This window comes from Metopolophium dirhodum, chromosome 1 (assembly GCF_019925205.1).
Source record: "Metopolophium dirhodum isolate CAU chromosome 1, ASM1992520v1, whole genome shotgun sequence".
NCBI lineage: Eukaryota > Metazoa > Arthropoda > Insecta > Hemiptera > Aphididae > Metopolophium > Metopolophium dirhodum.
This window is the reverse complement of record NC_083560.1, coordinates 50979668-51001821: the sequence shown is the minus strand read 5'-3', so window position 1 is coordinate 51001821 and position 22154 is coordinate 50979668. Positions and strand designations below refer to the sequence as shown.

The following is a 22154-nucleotide window of genomic DNA, read 5'->3' as shown; positions in this document are numbered from 1 at the left end:
TAAAATATTTTACAAGTTAACAACATACAAAAATAATATCACAAACGCTAAAGTTATAAAATTAATCAGTATTTTTTACCACTAAAAAAGATTAAACTTTAAAGGTATTTTTTTATGGAAATATCAAGTCCGAGCCGCAGAAATATGCCGTTTGTCACTTCTTAAAATTAATTTTATTGCTTAACGCCTTACAACGTGTATAGTGTATCTATACGTCTAACAAACTCTACAAATGTATCTAAATAACATATATTTAATATTTCCACAACACGTTACACTTACATGTAAGGAGGCACGCGTGGGCATGAATATTATATTATAGTTCACAAAATAGTAATAATTAGTTTTATAATTACTTATTTACTATCTATAGAACCAATTCAAATTGATTTTCTACGTGTTACTATTTTATTTAAATTTGTAATCAAATTGAATTGATGCAGTTTTTGTGGCAATTGAGTATAATAAATATATAATATATGATATTATATACCATAAACATACATTCCGAACTAATACAAATCAATTGAAATAATTATGATAAATTATACGTCATAGTGTAATATTTTATATTTAAAAAAAAAAAAAATCATGAATTTAAATGTCTACAATTCCACATACTATAGAATTTTTCCTTTAGATATTCATTAAAACGTACATCACTTCTTGTATTTGATTTCCCAATATGCTATCAATAAAATATTAATCGAAAGTTGAAACAGTTCATTTTGATTGAATTTTGATTATATTATGTTTTTGTAATAATAATAAATTGTAAAATATTGTTACCGATCGACGTGAATACGACGTCTATAATAATACTTCCATTTATAATATAAAATATGTAATAATATTTATTATCATAGAATCGGTCGCTTGCGGCGGCGGCCGGTGGTGGTTGTCGTGTACAAACGCTCCGCACGGCGCCGGCGCCCCCCGCAGATAAAAGTTACCCCCGCCGGCAGCACACCCGCCGCCAGTCCAATGGTCACAGTCGCCTCATCCACGCCCGCCGACGCGTATGACCGCGACCGCCGCCGTCCGACCGCCCCGACACGCGCGCCACCACGGTTGCAAGCGGCACTTCGCAGTCCTCCGTGCGAACAATATTTTCATCGTACGGATATTCGCTGAAGCAGTCGGCGGCTCCAGTGTGTCGTGCTGTCGCTGTGGATCAGGAGGTGCTTTTATACACACGCGCGCGCGCACTCACATCACAGACCGTCGCTACAGGTGACTGTAAACTATATAATATTATTGTGTTATGATTAGTTGACTATTGTTGTTGTTGTTGTTGTCTACAGCACCGTACTCAATACTGTACACATACAGGCATAACATTGTAATATTCTAATGAACTGTCGCAATGCTGTATGGTAATATAGGTACATCCACTGCAATCGCGACGACCATGACCGGGTCGGACGACAACAACGGCGATTCGGACAATGCCGGCGCCGGGGTGGGCGACGACGGCGACGGAAGGGCCCGGCGCCGCGACAAGTTTTCCGCCGGGGCGTTGCTGACCTCCGCGGCCGCGACACTGCTGTGGTGCGTCCTGTTTACAGCCTTCGTGTCGCAGCCGCGTGCCGTGGCCGGCGTTCAGCTGTACACGAACACGTTCGCTGTGAGGCTACACTCTGGCGTCCGGGACGGTACCGGGCACGTAGACGAGGCGGTGGCCCACAGTGTTGCCAAGAGGGCCGGCAGCGGGTTCGAAAACATCGGCAAGGTACTAACGTAATATTATATTACACATCGTACGACAATACATTATGTTCACCGCATTTAAATGGTATAAAATATAACCATACAATATTTTGACATTATTATTATTTATTAGACATACACACGAATATACTCGACCAGCAGCTTATTGAGTATCATTATCAATATACTTGGTGGTTTAGGTGGGTGCAGTGTACAGGCACTCCACGGTGGGTGTACGGTGGCATACGCACTCGTGCATGCTATGTCTAAATTAATGTATAACTGCGGGTAACCCCCTACGCCCCTTATTGCTCTATTATAGCAACGTTATTACTGACGTCTGTTATTACATTTTACTGTCATAATATTAAAGTGTATTTTTAGGGCTTCTATAGAGCTTCTTAAAAGTGCATATTCGTGGGTAAAATGATTTTATATTTTATCACTGGACGGAAAATATCGGAATTTTACAATAACACCTGCTACACCGCGAAAACAACACGGTTTGAAGGCAATTATATAATCATTTGTACATAAATATTTAATCTTTTCGTCCAAATCGATTGGATTTAAATTTTCAGTGCCATCTGCGTGAAATTATGATATCGTGGCTTTGGGCGAGCATCAGGTGTATTTTAATTAAATACTGCGGTGGAGGTTAAGGGTAAAATTCAGGCGGGTGGGTGAAGAGATGGTGGTATATCATAATAATATATCGACCGCTGGTGGCTGAGGTGGCTTGAGTGGGAAACGGAGTGGGTTGAGAGTTTTCGGAAAAGTATACAAGTAGGTGTAGATAGGGTGGCGGCCGTGCGTGGGGGTTCAGAGGAGGTGCAGAGGGGCTGGGAGTTAAACGCGGCTGTCGCTAGTCCTACTGACGTCATTGCACCCGACGGGATTTATATTTTATTCAATTTGAAAGCATCGTATTTTTATATTTATACATCTTTAATCCTATTAGACGGCGGACATATTCAATTTGGAGATGAATTCCTATATTATTACATTATGATTAAATAGATTATGCACCAATACTTTGATGTTTGGATGGACGATACGACTATAGTTATTTATTATGTCTAGTGTCTACTATAATTTATATCATGGTCCGCGTTTTAAGTTTCATTCAATTATCAGTGATGGTTTTTGAAATGAAAAATATCAACCCTTATTATTTTTATGTACACACGATCATATATAAATATTAGATGGCGGTCGGGTTACTGGCGATGGTCAGGGTTTTTCGATATTGATTGATGGACGTGTGGGTCGGTACACGTCAAAACAAATATAAGTGATGATGGCATATATTTTAATGGCTGCAGCGAAAGCTTTTACGAAATGACAGAAGGTTCAAGTTGTTTAGTTGAAAAGGGGTTGACATAAATTAATTGAATGTTTGCGATTAAATATTCCCTTGGTTCTTCAATAGTTCAATGTATTATATTATACATAAAATATGATATACAAAACTATAATTACACTAGGGTTTAATTACGGGGTGGATAAAATACGATAGGTAACCATTAAAATATAATTTTTTTTTAAATAATTAGTAAATGTAAGATTTTAAACCTTTTTGGAAGAATCACCTCTGGCCCTTGTGCTATACATTTATATATACTAGCTTTATATACCTATAGTCCAGTCAAAATAAACATTCAACTTCGGAAAAATTCGCATAGAGCTGAAAGTTGGTACACACCTTAGGTACATCATTACAAATGAAATTTCAAAAGTCCCCATCGATCCCACCGTTGCTAAAAATTTAATTCGAGGTCAAAAGTCACAAAAATAAGTTTTTCACAAATATATCTTAAACTTCAAGTATTTATATAAAAATAGCTATTACATAATTTGTAGATCAAGCAATTATCTAAAAAAAAGTATCTTGAACTTTTTTCCTATGAATAATATTTCATGAGATGTTGCATATTCAAAATGTAATCTTTGAGGCGTTTGGTACATTTTTTTTTTGTATTTCCTCTGAGGATATAATCTATAATTTTGTCGTGAAATAAGTTTTGGTTTTTTAGTATTGATAAGAAAAATGGTACAATGCATTATTAATTATTAAGGCAGAACTCTTTATTAGAAATCAAGTTAAATTGATTTTGTAAAATTATGTTATAATGAATATTGAAATAATAATAATAATGATAATAATTATAATAACTATAATAATCTTGAAATTCTTTGACAATAAAATTCTTCTTCTTGAAATTTGTGCTATTGTTCTTCTTCACTTTCTTCATCCTCTTGTAGTTTTATATGTATAGGTTGATTTAATAAAAAAGACGAATCTAATGTCTCATCATTGATAGCTTCATCGTAAACTTCATTATCTACGATATTTGGTTCAACATTGGAGCAAACTGGCTTCGACAATTATTACATACTACTGGACAAAATACACCAACTTTCTTACAATCACAATTATAACTACAACCTTTTTTGCAATTACAAAAATAGTATTAAGAAGTTTTTCCGGAGCAGGAGGGAGTAGAGTTTGAACTGGCTCCAAACCGTTATCTTTAAATACCCATCCCCAGTCTTCAGGATTCAATTCGTTACCTAGCCATACTTGAACTTGATAGTATACTCGATATAAATGTTGATAAGCAGCGAAAGATGTTGGAGGAAGACAGGGTAACATAATACTTTTATTACTCCGTGTATTTTATACAAAACTTAAATACCTATACTTGTCAATAGAATCTATTTTTTTTGGAGCTCCGTACATTGCAAGAAGAAAACGAATTCCATTTGTAAGAATAATGTCTAGAGAAGAGTCAATCTTTTTAAATACTTCAGCGCAATCAACTAAATCCTGACATTTTTCAAATAATTTAAATACTTTTGTTTTACCTCTTTGGTAATGTGCTGACGTAGTATCACACCCAGTTATTGCATGTAAAAATAAGATATGAGCTTGACATTTTGAATATGAAGTTAAACTTTGAGATGAATACATTTTTGTTTCTGTTTGAGCTTTTCCTGGTTTTAAAAAGTAAATCATCCTATCCGTAGGAGTTCGTGCAATTAGTATTATTAATAAATCGACATCTTCACCTATGACAATAGTTTTATTTGTGTTGGACGGTTCTAAAGCTGTTTCTATTATTAAACATCAGCGTCATTATTCGCATGTTTCACAAAAATATCTGCAGTTGTTAATTTTTCAGATTTTTCAGTAATGTAATGAAGCGAGACTTGTTATGAATATTAGCAAGAAATTGCTGTTGGTTTATAGGAACAGTCATAAATTGATCAAAAATTATATCACAGGATGAAGTTATTTTAGTAGTTTGACGATTTTGTTCTGCAGCTTTGGTATTCTTTTTATAATCATTATAACCATCAAATACTACAATAACGTTACAACCAAAATGTTTATGTATGTAATGCACGTATTTCTCAAAAATAACATCAAATGTTTTTTCTCGATCCCATACGACGCGATGTAAAAGATATCCTCAGTTAATGATATAGGTAGTATTTTTGTGATCAATATCAATATTAACACATTGAAAAAAAATCATAAATAGCAGATTTTTGTGTTTTACGTATGCCAATAGCATCAAAGAGTGATAATGGATAAGGAGCTAATTCATATTCAAAAAATTTTTCAACTTCATCCCCAAAGTCTTAGTTATACTCATGCGTTGAAACAATAATGGGTTCCCATAGAACATACGAGTAAACCTGTATTACATTTTTGAGCCTTAGCTAAAAAAATTGAACATTTTATAAATTTTGAATTAAGTGCAAAATAATTTTCAAAATTTAATTATTTGTTGAAATGTAACTTTAAACGTTATAAAAAAAAACACATGGCGTACAAACAACTTATGACCTATGAGGAACTTTTCTTTTTTTTTTTTACAAGAAACATACAACCATTAGGTTAGGTCCATTCAAACACATTAAGTATATGTGAGATGAGGATAACAAAACATTATTGGGTTACGTGAAATGAGAAACCTAGTATTAAGTAGTATAAGTTTTTTGATCAAGCAAAAAATTATTTATGAACAATATCTAATATAATTTTAAAAAAATTCAAAAAAATCGAAATTTTTTTCATATATTGTAGTAAATAGCTCAAAATATTTTATGTTTAATGTGTATGAAAAATGGTTATATAAACATTTGGTGAAAATTTCAAAAAATTACGGTTATTAGTTTTTGAGTAACTCGAAATAAACAAAATCTGTTTTGCTTAAAAATAATTATTTTTCCTTAATTTTATTAAGTACCAACTATATTCATTTTCTACCAGAAAAGACTCTGAAATAGAAAATTGGAGTATTTTTACTACCCAAAAGATGATGACTGGCAGACAAAAACCACACGCATCATTATAAAATCAATACATTCTTTCACTCCGTTTAGAATCTAAAAAGTTTGGCACATTTTGTAAATAAATTTCAGCTAATTGCAAATTTCAGGTTTTTATAATTTCCAAAAAAAGTGATTAAAATACTATAAGCTTAAAACCATTTCGGATAGTCAAAGTCAATGGGGCTGCAAACAGGCGTTGGGGGGGCTAAAGGGCTGGAATTTAAGCCCCTCCCCCTTGTACATTTATTTTTAGAATATATGCTATGTATCTGAAATAGTATAGGTTATACGCCTCCCATAAAAATTCATCACGCTATAACTATGGGCTACGTGAAGTTGCCCCTCCACCCCCCAACTGAATTTGTCTGATTGATTCGAAAACTGCACTAATATTATTCAAATGAATTATCCTTAGTTTAGGCAAATATTTTATACAAAGTGCAATAACTTAAATTTACCTTGATTAGATACCAACATCAATATTTCCAAAATAGTTAAATGATTAACAATTCACACAAGATAATAGTGGTTATTATTTTAAAAAGCGGTTGTTATCACCACACGATACTCCTTATAATTGGTATAAATAATAATATATGGTCTTTATAAGTAATTAAGATTTCAAAAATTAGTATTATAATAAAAAGGCGGTGAGTATATGCTTAATGAAACAACTCTGTGTATTTTATAATATATATTAGCAATTATAATTATTAGTTACCGCATCATGATATATATTTTTGTTCATTAGACACTGCAATGAAGTTTGAGCTAGTTAAAAAATATAAATGCATTTGTCTCCCATGGGAAAATAAATGCATTCCTTTAATTTTAAAACATATTCATTCTTTAGCATATTTTATGCGCAGGTACTTACATAATTTTTAATTCTATAGAAGACTAAAATATGCATACATTTGAATTTTAAATAGCGTGAAGAATCTATATTGATTTTACATTAAATTAAGTGTTCATTATTTTTCATTCGCAGTTTTTTTCACTTAGACAGGTAAAAATAATTTATAAGTTTGATGAAGCATGATTATAAAATAAACTATATAGTGTAAGCTGAAATAAATTCTTAACTTTTAAGTAAACCAAAAGATGACGGATTAAGCAAAAAAGTCTTAAAGATAAGTTTTATTTTAAAAAATGTATTTGGTACCCGACTAATAGTTTTTGAACACAAAACTCTGTATCTAGGTACGTAAAAATATTTAATAAACACAAAACCAAAAACATTGTTACGTTATTAAATTTGTATATTGTATTAAATGTATCAGTTTTATAAAGTTTAACCAATATACCTAGGTATACTAGAGGTGGCAATTGAATTAGAAAAAACTTAGAAAAGTTGTGCGAAAGTGTAAAAAAAAAAATGCGTACCTGAATATTTAAGTGTTTTATTAAGACTCCTAGTCAAGGATATCTATATAATAATTATAACAGGTAGTTATGCATACATATTTATAAAAACAAGAGGGACTGCAAGCACTGATTCTATAGGCTATAATAATTATGACAAGAATAGATATTAGATACTGTACATTTTATATAAAATTAAAATAATATTGACGAAAAATATTTATAACAAAATATAAATTAAAATAGAATTGTAAAAGTACAGATACGTAGTCACGTAGACACCGATACTTTTATAAAGTGTAAAACCCCATTACTAAATCTAAATGGTATATGGTACATTTATACTATATTATAGTAAATAGTTTTCCTACAATATGGTATCATAATAGTGTGTTTAATATTTGTATTAATTCCCCATCATACAGATGAAAATCGATATTCGAAATAAACGTACATAACTTGAAAATAAATAGAACAACGTATTATAGTTCCTACAATCCAACATAATATTATATTTATAGTTTATACGAACAATTAATAATATGATTCAATAATGAGTTAGGAGTTTTTAAAAGGAGTTTATAAGAGCTGAACGTATGGGAGATTGGCAAACTCATTTGAATTGCGTTAAAGAAATGCTTCCTTATTTCCACGCTTCGGGACATTTTCCTTATGCAAAATCTGCCCACTTATATCTCCAAGATATGCTACAACTTGAAAATATAATTGATTCTAGTGTTTTTAGTAGATTTGTATAAGGATTTTTTACTGTAAAACGTTCTAACAAATTAAGTTGTGGAACTTCGACAGACATGATTATTGAGCAGTCATTGATGAAATCCTCGAGGTGTTGCTCGAGGAAGAAGTACACAAGAAAGTGTCCTAAGTAAATGGGTTTATGGTATGCACTCAGTGAACAAAGTATGTGAAGGGTTAGAAGATTTTGCAAATGTTAAAATGGACACAATAGATCAGCATATAGATGCGAGTGATTCTCGTATAAAAAGAAATATCGAAGATATTAAAAAACTTTTTGAATGATTTTCATTACATGATCCTTTTCCTGAGGTTAAAAAAATAATGTCCATTGCAAGTGGAGTGGTCGGTGATAAAACCATCAATTGTCATAATGCTCGTGAAGTTGGAATTGCTTCTATGAATAAAATAATTGGTCAAACCTTTAATAATATTAAATTAAAACGTGCTGATAGAGTACTCCCTCTTTTAACAATTAGTAGCACTATAAAAATTCATGATGAGAAAGTAGCTATAGACCATTATATACCAACAAAATAATCTTTAATATGTATATATATATACAGGGGCACAGGGCGTCCCGTGAGGATATATCTATTAGCCGTAAAGGTGGACTCGTCGCCCGAACAAAAACTGTTTTTTTCCGTTTTACCCATAAACTAAAAAAAGTATTAAGTTACTAAATATTCGTTCAAAACAAAAAATTTAAAAATCAGATCAAATGGGGGGGGGGGGAGTCCGGTTAGGCCGTCAGGGTAACATTTAAGAATTCCATATGATTACTAAAAAGTAAATGCATTAAATTATGTACCAAAATGATTTCAATTGTATTGAATATTGATGGTATTAATGACTATTAATAATTGTTATGGTGTATGAAGTAATAGTTTTCAAATAACAGTTTAGGCGAATATGCTAGGTCCCTAAATTTAATAATAAGTATTTATTTTAATATTATCCCATTATAATTTAAATATCAAACTATATTTAAATTATTCCATAATCCCGCGGTACTCGTATATTATGCAATTATGCCGCTGCCGAAGGTTACGTCATATGAAAATATACCATGCCCACCGTTCTGATGCCAATATAATTATTTTTTTCAATTAAATTTAAACATATTTTAGTTTGTACCTTTTCTAGATTGTACATGTTTTGAACAACATTATTCATAAAGTTGGGCAACTGGGACATTTAAAAATATTATATTTTCCATATTATTATAGCTATTTCGTTGTATTTTAGTAGGTAGGTGTATTATAATTGTAATTAAATTTTTTGTCAACGATTATTTTAAATCTATTTTCCAATAATATATTACAGATTCGTGGTACTAAGGATGAATTCCAATTCGTGCATCACGGATTACCAAAAATACGTGGCCGCCGTTCTCTACCTTCAGTTTTACTTTTGAAGAAGGATCCATCTGTAAGTACATAAAATCCAAAAATAAATTTTAAAAAATGGGCGTAAACCCAAATATTATTTAAATACAATCACATTATTTTTGTTTTCATGATGAACATATGTACCATAAATTGTACTACTATTTAAGTACCTATTGAGAATTAAATAAAATCATTCCAACTAATAATTGTAGACATTGTACATCATACGAGTATGATACTCGTATTATTATACTAATATTTTTTCTAATAAAATTAATGAAATATGATTTTAGAAAATTAATTCTGTATTAGAGATCCACAATCTATTGTATTATTAAAATTATTAACCCGTATCTCTTTAGTTTTCTTATATAGGTGTATGTAAGCACAACACGAATAGGTACCAAACAAACGTTGTATTAAAATTGCATATACAATGCGCCGTCTTAAAAAATATCTGTTATTTTATTTTTGCTTTCTATATTTTGTGTGCGTACAATAAATAATGTTTATCCAGGATTTGATCAAGAGTTTTGGTTCTTTTATATTTTATATTGACGATTATTGTGATGATGTCCACGTGTTTACAGTTTTGACATAATAATTTGATTTATTATCATATAATATAATGTTTGTCATTATTCGCTTAATATGATCATCAATCACTATTATAAAATACTAACCACCATTGTCCATTACATACGCTTAGTATATTATATTATTAACATGATGTTGCATAATATACTACTGGGATGATCAAACCACGTTTTGCGTCAATGTCATAAACTATTTGGGCTTGCGTCTTAACATTTTTACTAATATGTTAATAGGTACTTAATATTCCCTTTCCTGGACTTCATATTATTTTTCGTTATATTATATGGCTCACGACTCTTATCACTGGCTACCTCTAATATATTATATCATTCACATTTCACATACTATTTTACATAGTATTTTACTACAGTTTATATACTTTTTCTTAATGAAGCCTTAGTTAGGGCCGGATTCAGAAATTTGGGATCCCGGGGCTATTGTTTATAGCACCCCAATAGTTTATAATATATTCAATTTTAATTTGGCCCAGAATTAATATTTTCATTATTTTATATCTGTTGGTATATTTTATATATAAATGTAAAATTGATACAATTTATAAACGTAAGAAAAAAATTATGAAAAATATATGGATAGTAGGTAAATGATTTACCTGTGTATGAAAATTCAGAAAAATATTATATTGAAAAAAGTTGTAAGTTGTACTCAAAAAAAAAAAAAAAAATATTTAAAAAAAATTTTAATAAAAGCTACCTTGACTTAAGAGGACGTCACATCCGCATGTGTTGTCTCCGCTTTACAAATGTACAGCACAGCAAAAACTGTTTTGCGCGGGACAACTTTTATCTTTCTGTGTTTGTAGAAGTTGTGCCAAAATTTCTGAACATATAGGGTAGAAAATTATCTATGCAACAGCGTGCCTTTATTTTAAATAACATAAATACAATAAAAGTTTTTTGCTTCTAAACATTTGGCTTTTTGTTTTTTTCATTTGCTTATAAAAAATGATTGGAAAGTGCTATTAAAAAAAAGCACGCTGTTGCACAGAGAAGTTCTTTTTTACGTTTAGTGAAAATTTAGTAGTTCTTCAACAAATATGGTGCGAAAAAAGTTGTGCCGCGAGAAACAGTTTTTGCTATGTTGTACATATTTAAGACGGAGACAATACATGTGGGTGTGACATCCTCTTAAATAAACGTTTATAACATAAACATTTTCTTTAAAATTACCTATATAAGATTTACAAATTGGCTATTTTGAACTTAACCAAAAAAATTATATAACATTTATAATTTTTAATTAGCAGTATAAAAAAATAAAATAAAACAATATTGTTTACTTACCGTACTTGTAGCGCGTGGGTCTATAAACAATATTAAAGATTTTTTAAATATTGATTAATTTGAATAAAAGTTATTTTATTTGTCAGGTGATTTTGTTACACCTTGTAAGGTATATTGGAAGCAATGTGTATTTCTGTGCTTATAGAATTAAAAAAAAATTCGACCGATTTTGACGATTCTTAGAGGCTAAGATAATAGATTGAACCAGTTATTTTGGGGTGACTTTCAATAAATAATAATATTAATAATATTAAAATCATAACAGCAAATTCGTTTATTTCTGCTTGCAGTTGGTTACATGTAAGGAAAAAAGTTACTACAATATATTATATTTTGTTATTATAGTTATTACTATCCACCGCAGGTTTGTCCTTCTGGCCTTCTTAGTTTTATTTATTCCCGAGCAACGCTCTGCAATACAGCTAGTGGTTTCTACTTTCTAGAAACAAACTACACATCAAAGAATAGTTTTGCAATATTATAGCAGTCTTCTAGATACAAAATATCAAAATATGTAAGATCAAACAACACTTTCACCGAGTTTGAAGAAAATAGTGTTTGTTTCTTTATAATATTACTAGCTGAACCCGTGCACTCCGTTACCCGTAAAAAATTGCAACTCTCAAAAAAATTATGATTGTTTAACTCCTTTTGGGTGTAACTCGCTGCAGTAAGTGCAACTCAGTCACCCTGGTAGGCAATTGTGCTAGCTTGTACCTGATTTGCCCAAATAACCAATGGAAACCAATAATACATAAATACTGATTTATACTGTAGACTGTAAACAATGGCAACTATTTATGAAATAAATAAAAATACACTTTCCAATTTTTATTGTGAATCTCAAGATCCCTGTTTGTGCTGCACCTCTTTAAAATGCGAATTTCGGCAAATCCTTTCTTATTGCTCGGTTAAAGTACTAGAGGAACCCCTATTACAAATTTCAATTTTGTACGTTGAGTAGTTTTTGAGATACAGTGATCAGTGATCAGTGAGTCAGTGGTAGTTGGATTTTATATGTATAGATATACAATTTAAACGTATTACTTTACGTATTATTTTAACGTTATATTTTAATTAATAGATAACTCAAATGTTAATTAACTTAGACAAATTCTATTGCAATAGGAACCTTTTCCGTGATATAATCTTTCATTAGAAAAAAAATTAAGACAATCGGTTATGTTAGTAGTTTTTGAGAATATTAGCATAAAAAGTTTCAATTTTCGGTTTTATATATTAAGATAATATAATTATTAACATACCATTTTAAAAACTTTTAATGACACTCATTTATTTAAAGTATTAATATTGAAAATAACTGCAATACATTTAAACAAATGTATGTAAACATTTTCAGGTTAAGTCTGTTCATCAACAACCAGGATTCAAGAGAGTGAAACGTGGGTACAAACCATATATCCCATCTTTATACTTGAATAGAGATGAATTTATTGCAAGTCAATACAGACAATATTCTGTTAAACCAATTGAAATCGATGACGATCTGGATCGTTATGGTAAGTTACCAATGGATCCATTATTCAAGGAGCAATGGTATCTGAGGAATACAGGACAAAACGGTGGTAAACCAAAATTGGATTTGAATGTACGAGCCGCTTGGGCTCAAGGGGTATCAGGCAAGAACGTAACTACAGCTATAATGGATGACGGTAAGAAAATGTCTTAGTTTCTAAATTAGCTCATGAAAAAAAAATGTAGAATATTAATATTAAAAATTCTACAAAAAATTGTACTTTTATTTAAATAAATCTCGACCACTGAATGTTAAATTTTTCTAGAAATTAAATTTCTGATTTGAAAATAGATTTCACTTTTTTTTATTAAATTTTGGATTTTTGATACACAACTCTCATGAATATTACACATTCCTATCTACAAATATATATATATATATATATATATATACATATAATATATCTTAGAAATGTTTTAAACCAAAATTAAAATAAGTCCAAAAAAACATATGTAATAAAGTAAATTTATAATAATTGTATACTTTATAAAAATTGGGAATAAGTTACAGACTTATAGTGTTAGACTAACATTATTAGGCAGACAAACTATACTATCGTACTTAAAACTTTCAACAAATTTTAATTTGATATGGTCACAAATATAAACTTTTCATTTAATTTAAATTTAATTTCTAATTTACATTGTAATTTATACATGCAAATATGCAATAATACACTATCTAGTTTTTCTAATGTAATACTGTTGTATATAAATCTTTTGAATAATTTAGAGTTAACTTACGCCTAGTCATAAAACTGTAAAAATCATGTTAGAGTCAATACATACTTGATTAGTTTTTTGTTCTATTTTTTGTACAGGAGTGGATTATACACACGAAGATCTAAAATATAATTACGTGAGTAGTATCAAAATAATCTACCTAGCATGTAAAATAAAATATTAAATGGAATTTATACAAAAAAGTACAACTGTTGGTTACTGTATAATATATGTATACACTAATATAAAACGTATAATACCTATCGCCTATTTTCAACAATTCCAAATCATATCTTATGTTCTGATACTAATTTCATTAATACTATATTGTTTAGAACGCACGAGCTAGCTACGATTTTAGTTCAAATGATCCATACCCGTATCCTAGGTATACCGATGATTGGTTCAACAGCCATGGTACACGTTGTGCCGGGGAAGTGGCAGCTGCACGTGATAATGGTGTTTGTGGTACCGGTGTGGCATATGACTCAAAAATCGCCGGTAAGTGCTTGAATTGGTTGGATTTTTAGAACAATCAATACCTACTGAAATACGAAAATACTCAATACGCGTCATGTAATGTGTAGGTATTTGTATTTTTTTTATATATCTATACACATTGCGTACCTATACCTAATGTTGACTGAGGGGGGAAAAGTATGTAAACATATTTTACGTATTCAAGTTGATGAGTTTACGTCGTGATATTCTCGCATATTGTACCTATATGGTATATTCTAAATAGTTACTGATTCCACTAGTTCATATAATAAACTATAAATATTGCTTATGTTTTATGTAACCTACCTAATAATATATCCTATCGCTGCAGGGATCCGGATGCTCGATCAACCGTACATGACGGATCTCATCGAAGCTAATAGTATGGGTCACGAACCAGATTTGATTGATATTTACAGTGCTTCTTGGGGACCCACAGACGATGGACGAACAGTAGACGGGCCTCGTAACGCCACTATGCGAGCTATAGTCCGTGGCGTCAATGAAGTGAGTTATACATAGATAAAACTAAATAATATAAACCAATATAAATATATTATTTAAGCAGATAAGCTAGTGTGAAAATAAACATTATAATATTATACATAGGTATACTTGAGATATATATGTAAGCATAGTAATTATGTTTTAAATGGCAATAAACATTAAAAATATATATATATATATTAGGTTATGAGCTTATGGCTGTATGAGGTTGAGGCATACATCAGTGCTTGAATTGGGAAAAAATTAAGTAGATGAGCCAATCAAACGATTTAAAAACTGAGTTCCAAAGGCGCAACTACTTTATACAGGCCTTGGCCTTACACCCCTCACGTACCTGCCTTACATACATTTTGAACACCACTTTTCAACAACACATTTTGAATTCCCAATAGGTATAATATATTTTTATAGCAATATCTACGTCTTACATTGTTACAGTAGAAAAAGAAAATGAATAATAATCTACCTGTTTATTCAATATACTAAATAGATAACAAAATTAATAATTATTGTTTTTGATTCAAAAATGACCACGTATTTTGATAAGTATAGAAAAATTCAAAAACACCGATAAATGATAACCATAACTGAAACTGATAACATTTCATTCGGGACACGATTAAAGATAGTACTAGCACACATCAGTATCTGTGCTTTAGATAATATACTTGTATATTATGATCTGTGAACTACTGACTATATAGGCAAAACACGGGGTGATGTTATAATTAATCCACATTTTTGTTAAAATTATTTCGGACATAAGTTTTTATCGTCCCCCTGTCCAAGTAAAAAAAATAAAAATAGTAGGGGAGCTCCGTCCCCCGACGCACCCCTCCAATTCGAGCACATAGTACCTCATCATTGAGTAGATTACTGTAATGAATAATGGGTTAAATGCATTGGCACAACTAAGTGGTAGTTTGGTGGCGTAGAACCCCCCCCCCCCTCTCAATTTTATATTGGATAATAAGTCACGAAAATTGTTTTCTTCGATGACGCAAAAAATCGGATAAGAGCGTGTATGCTGCGACATTTTTGAATTTAAAAGAAAATAGCTCTAACTATTACTACCTAGTCTAAAATTTAATATTTCTATAATAGTATTTATTTGAAGTAATATTTCCCGTGTTTCCGTAACTTTTTTGTTTTCCCAATTATTTTTAAATTACTGGAAATTGTTTGCCTTTGACCACTCAAAATACAAACTAGGTCCAATTTTTTATTAGAATCCATATTCAAAGTTGAAGATTTTTCGTAATCAAAAATGTGATGATGGACATGGAAAAAAATAACTAATAACCTACATATTATTATTTCATTCAGAATCTAAAAAATTGGCAAAATGTTGCATTTATAATAGGATTACCACAGTCCATATTTATACTTATAGATAATAGATTATAGACTAGACTATTATAGGGTAATCGGTAAAAAATACTAAGGAAAAGAAGAACAAACATTTAAAAAATTTGAAATATGTTAATTCATTATAACAAAAAAAATATTATTAATCGTTGGTAATACTACAAACCTATAAAAAAGCTAATAAGTTTAATTGTCTACATATTCACATAAATTCTTCATTCTCATTCCTTTACAAAATATTTTATAAGTTATTTGACATTAAAAAAAATAAAATAATAAAATAATTAATGATAATAATATCATAATATTATAACCACTCATTATTTTGAAAAGTTTTAACTTAACATATTTTTTATATTTCAATGTTCTTAATTTTTTTAATTTTCATAATCAATTGTTATATTTGAAAATTTTAAATTGTTGTTCTTTTTTCCGTGTTTTTTTTTCTGTTATTGTTTTGGTTTATATTTTTATTCCTTGTTCTTTTATTCTTGGTCTTTTTTCCGGAATTCGACTATAGCTACAAGTAACATCAAAATGCAGCTTACTTTTTTGGCTGTTTTTTGTTTATCGGTTAGTGATTCCACTAGACACTAGTTATCATAGTTTATTAGTAATTAATAGGTACTAAAATATACCTGACCCAAATAGTGAAGGATGTGAGAATGTTAAAGAATCGAGTTGCAATTGAGAAGCGTTGAGAGCTGCAACAAACTAATCTTAATAAACTAAAGGATTAATAACAAAATTTACTTAGCTACTGTTGTAGACTTATATCATGGTATTATATAATTACTCTTTGTATTTTCATTCTACCGGCAAGATCATATTATTAAATGAAACTTTTTAAGTGTTTTAATAAATTCTACAAAGTCACATATTATATTTGTTAGGTATTGATTTTAAATCATTTTTTATAATTATTCCAATATAGATATTTAACAATAAGTGTATTTTTAAGGGTCGTCGTGGGAAGGGTAATATATACGTGTGGGCTAGCGGTGATGGCGGGGAGGCTGATGATTGCAACTGTGATGGATATGCCGCTAGTATGTGGACGATATCGATAAATTCAGCTATAAATGATGGACAGAACGCTCATTATGACGAGAGTTGTTCAAGCACATTGGCATCAACTTTCAGCAATGGCGCCAAAGATCCCAATACTGGAGTAGTAAGTATTCTGTTTATGAATCATACAACAATAATTTTTGATATTATAGTCATGTATGACGGATCTACAAGTTAAGTTTCAATCACTATAGCTGTGTATTGTTTACAGACAATTGTTTAATGTTTATAGATAGGTACGTTAATTAAATACTTCTTACACACACGATAAAAGAGGAAAATATTAATATAAAATCTTAATATTTTACTAAATTATTATAATTATTTGCAGTACTTCAGCGTGTATAATGTAAACTGTATAGGTACAACATAAATAATTACTAAAAATTAAAATCAAGTTGTAAATCGATATATTATGTTATTTATATACTATATTGGTACCTACTTCTTAACGTTTTTTAGGCGACTACAGATTTGTATGGTAAATGTACTAAATCCCACAGTGGAACATCAGCTGCTGCACCGGAAGCTGCAGGCGTGTTCGCTTTAGCCCTGGAAGCAAAGTATGTATATTCTATTCTAATATAGTATTATTATATAATATACTACTTTAATCACAATAATTATAATATATATAATATATATAATATATATAATATAATATATCAAATGAATTATATAATTTATAATTATTGCGTTTATTTATGTTTATATTTTGATTTTGATTTTGATGATTAATTATTATATTGTACCTACAAATATTTAACAGCCCAGATTTGACTTGGAGAGATATACAACACTTGACCGTATTGACTTCAAAACGAAATTCTTTATTTGACGCCAAACGTAGATTTCAGTGGACAATGAACGGTGTGGGCTTGGAATTTAATCATTTGTTTGGATTTGGGGTGCTTGATGCTGGAGGTATGGTCTCACTTGCCCGACAGTGGCATACTGTACCTGCTAGATATCATTGTCAAGGAGGATCACATACGAATATCAGGTAATCATATTGTTGTAATTTTGTTATACAATATATTAATATACACAATATACATAATCTCAATAATTCAACCTATACAGCTATTGTTTATAAATTTAGTTTCTTATTTATCGCATTTATATATTCAGTTAGAACTTAAACAATTAGTTTATAAGATTCAGTTTGGAACTTTAGGAGTAATACATATTATAAAAGAGTAGGTTGATATTGTATTGTTTTTGATACAGTTACTTATCAAGGTGCTTATCAATGTTTATTTATTTGTAATTAGTAATATTACCTTAATATGTTATTAATTTATTAGGCCAAATTGTCAAATAACAAATTTTATTCGAGTTGTATAATTTTAAATTTTAAATTAAATAATGATGATATATGAATACATTAATTGGTTAATATGTATATCTTCTTATATGATACATATATAATAAGAAATTATTATTTTTTTAGTAATAATTAATAAGTTAATAGAAAACCCATTTAGCAAGTAAGTACAGGGTGTTTAATTCTCGCCTCTAATTAATTACGTTTAGCAAAGTAGTTGGTCAAGTTAAATATTAAAATATTATTTTATTAAAGGAAATTTACAACTAAGTCAGGCATTATATTGAAATTGAATACTGATGCATGCCGTGACACCGATACCCATGTCAAATACCTGGAACACGTACAAGCTGTAATCACACTCAATGCTTCAAGACGTGGTGACGTTGAACTTTTTTTGACATCTCCGATGGGCACAAGGTATTTAATTATTCAACAATCTTTCGAAGATATAATTATAAAAAATTAACCAAATTAGGTAGATAACTGGCATATAAATAATTTAAATAATTTATAAATAAAAACAACTATCTTGAAATTATTATTTTTCATTTTTTAGTATTATAAAATGTATGTTTATAATATTTTATGTGTATGTAATACTTGTAATAACTAAAAGATATCATTGATAATGCGCGTAAGGAACTAAGAAATAATAATATCGTTAATTATAATTATAGTATATATAATCAATGATAACAATTACTAAATATATTAATTCTAAAATGTATAAGATAGGTATCAAATATTTGGTTTATACTAAAATCCTATATAGCTAGGTATAGTAACTACAATACAGTAGAGTAGGTACTTGCATTTTCAAAACACTGTTGGTCAACTAATGCAACTGCAGAAATATTGAACAAATTTTCAATTTACACATATTTTAAATATTAAAAATGTTAACTTATCGATATTAGTATATATTTATATATATATATTTATACAAGGCATAGACGAAAATAGGGGTGGGGGGATTTAGGGGATAAGCTACCCCAAAAATGTTCATATCCCCCCCAAACATTTCCTACATTTTGTTTTAAGCTTATTTAATATTATCAAAGTAAGGCTTTAGCCCCCCCCCCCCCCAATCCCAAACGCTATTTGCGCCTATGATACAGGGTATTCGATAAATGTATCAATTTAACATTTTTACGTACACAAAAATAACTTATAAGAAATAATGATACATTTTTAATATGTGTGTATATTTATAGGTCGATGATATTAAGTAGAAGGCCTAATGATGACGACCGAAGAGATGGATTTACAAAATGGCCATTTATGACAACGCATACATGGGGTGAATATCCGTGGGGCGAATGGATACTCGAGGTAAATAATAATTATACAAAATTATTTTACTTTAAAATATGTTTATATAAATCTTTAATAAATTGTTCAAGCCTCAGCTACAACAATTGAAGTTTTTATACATTTTTAAATACAAAATATTTTAGAATTTGACGTGTTTAGTTGTAGCTTTGACGATTGTTGTCGAAATTCGAACTTGAAATGCTTATAAAAAAAATCAATATGAAATATTTATATATTTAGGAATGTTTTGAATAATATATAGGTAATTAAGTACTATTACTTATTATATTATATGATTTAATGTAATATCTCGTTTATTTTTTAGAAGATAAGGTCGATAAGGAGTGCCAAAATTCTTAATACGCCACTGATTTAAACAGATTGTTATGCAATGTGCAGAAACACTGACGATAATATTATATTGAATTATGGACGATATAATATTATATACCTATTATATTTATCATAATATGTATTGATATATTATACCATGATATCAAATATTCTTTTAATTTTATAAGAATTTATTTCGATGTAGGTATAAAAAAATAAATAAACGAGTGGTCAATTATTATTGTGTCGTATTTTGGCATTTTTTTCCTTCTGTTTGATTGCATCTGTGCAGCTCAATAGGGTTGCAGCTTGCAGCCACGTATACCTACCGTAGTAGGACGAATGAACCTCCTATAGGCTCCTCAAATGCGCTCTTTACGTCTTGGTGGCATAAAAAATAAAAATAAAAAATTAATGAATATATTAATTATTGTTATACGAACACGCATAGTCATGTAAATAATTGCCCATTTATTTTATGTTGTACGATGCAGGCGAAATTCAATACACCGAATCGGTTTTCCCAACAAGGCGGGACACGGACGAACAATGGGCAGGCGTCTAGAGCGGACTCTACGTTGGCAGCTAACAGTGATTTGACAGCAAATGGGGACGGGTCGTCGGCAGACCGGGATTCTGGCGGAGAAGAGGGAGAGGATGACGATTACGATACAGTGCACACGGGTTTCCTGAAGGAATGGACCCTGATGCTGCACGGGACCCGGGAACCGCCGTACAGCCAACTGTCGGTCCGAGATCCCCATTCCAAACTGGCAATTGTCAAGAAAGCGCACACCATAGCTGGACCCGAGACTAGCGCATCACCACAGAAGCAGAGCGCATATTAGATTTAAAGAAGCTGAAATTAAGACACCAATGAAATAATCACTAAGGGAATATCGCGATTGCCGTTTACAAACTTATACAATTATTAATCTATTATTATAGTATATACATATACATATATATTATATTATATTATAATGATTTCCCCAACAACAGTCCCTCATATTATTATATTATTGTCAATGTGACGCGTAGACGTATTATATATTATATTATATTATATTTTTCAAAGAATCTATTCCCATATTATATATTTGATTTTATCTTCAAATCATTTACTCCAATTTAAAAAAAAATTAAATATTATATGATTAATTAGATAATTATTTACAATTGTCCTACTATATTATACCATATAATTTTCATCGAAATATACGTATATATTATAGCCTCAGTAATATTCTAGTCTGAGATAACGCCAAATAAGTATTAATGTTATTATACATAATATATTAATTATATATGTATAATTTAGAATATATTTATAGGAAGTAAATTATCGTATTTTAAGTACCTATATTTACCTTTCTAATGCCTATAAATACACACGGTATATATTTGTTTTTGTTATCATTGTCCCATTCATAAGTATAGGGTGGGTACCTATTATATCTATATACCTATTTTTAAGTATATAGGTCCTTACTGGACCAATGACCAATCAAGTGTCTAAGACTTTTTATAAATTAAATAAGTTTACTAGTTCTATTAATTTCAAAAACCTATGAAGTACCTATCTACTTTTCACAATTGCAGAATTAATATATAATTCATTGTTGTATCTAATTCAGTATTTCACTATGATTACAAAATATTCATTGTTAATTTATATCTTGACATTTTTCAACTAAGTGTCTAAGTATATACCTTTTTTTTTCCTGTTTGAACCGAGAACCGGAGGAGGGACTGCGTGAGCATTACTTCTTCTCCGGCCCCCATCGTTTATTGACATAAAAAACAAATTAGTTATTTTACATTAATAGCCACAAGTTAGTCCCCGCGGACCGCACCGACAGGCTTTCCACAGCGATTGCTGGTATAATATGTGTCTGACGGCCGCGGGCCGGGGTACGTACAACGAATATTAATACATAATACATAATACAATGTTTCGGCGACTTGTAGCTGGACCTCTTGTGGCGCTCGCTCATCCTGGAA

General features: G+C 30.1%; 1 protein-coding gene across 1 annotated transcript; it reads left to right on the top strand.

Annotated features, from left to right (window-relative positions):
- The first annotated feature begins 1007 nt into the window (after window positions 1-1007).
- LOC132935525 (neuroendocrine convertase 2) lies at window positions 1008-21821 on the top strand. Its single transcript, XM_061002111.1, has 13 exons — window positions 1008-1233; window positions 1386-1732; window positions 9502-9606; window positions 12828-13140; window positions 13825-13862; window positions 14062-14227; window positions 14559-14734; window positions 17064-17276; window positions 17636-17736; window positions 17943-18176; window positions 18756-18920; window positions 19718-19835; window positions 20645-21821. Exons 2-13 carry the CDS (start codon window positions 1412-1414, stop codon window positions 20996-20998), a joined length of 2304 nt encoding a protein of 767 aa, XP_060858094.1. The 5' UTR covers window positions 1008-1233; window positions 1386-1411; the 3' UTR covers window positions 20999-21821.
- Window positions 21822-22154: the final 333 nt, after the last annotated feature.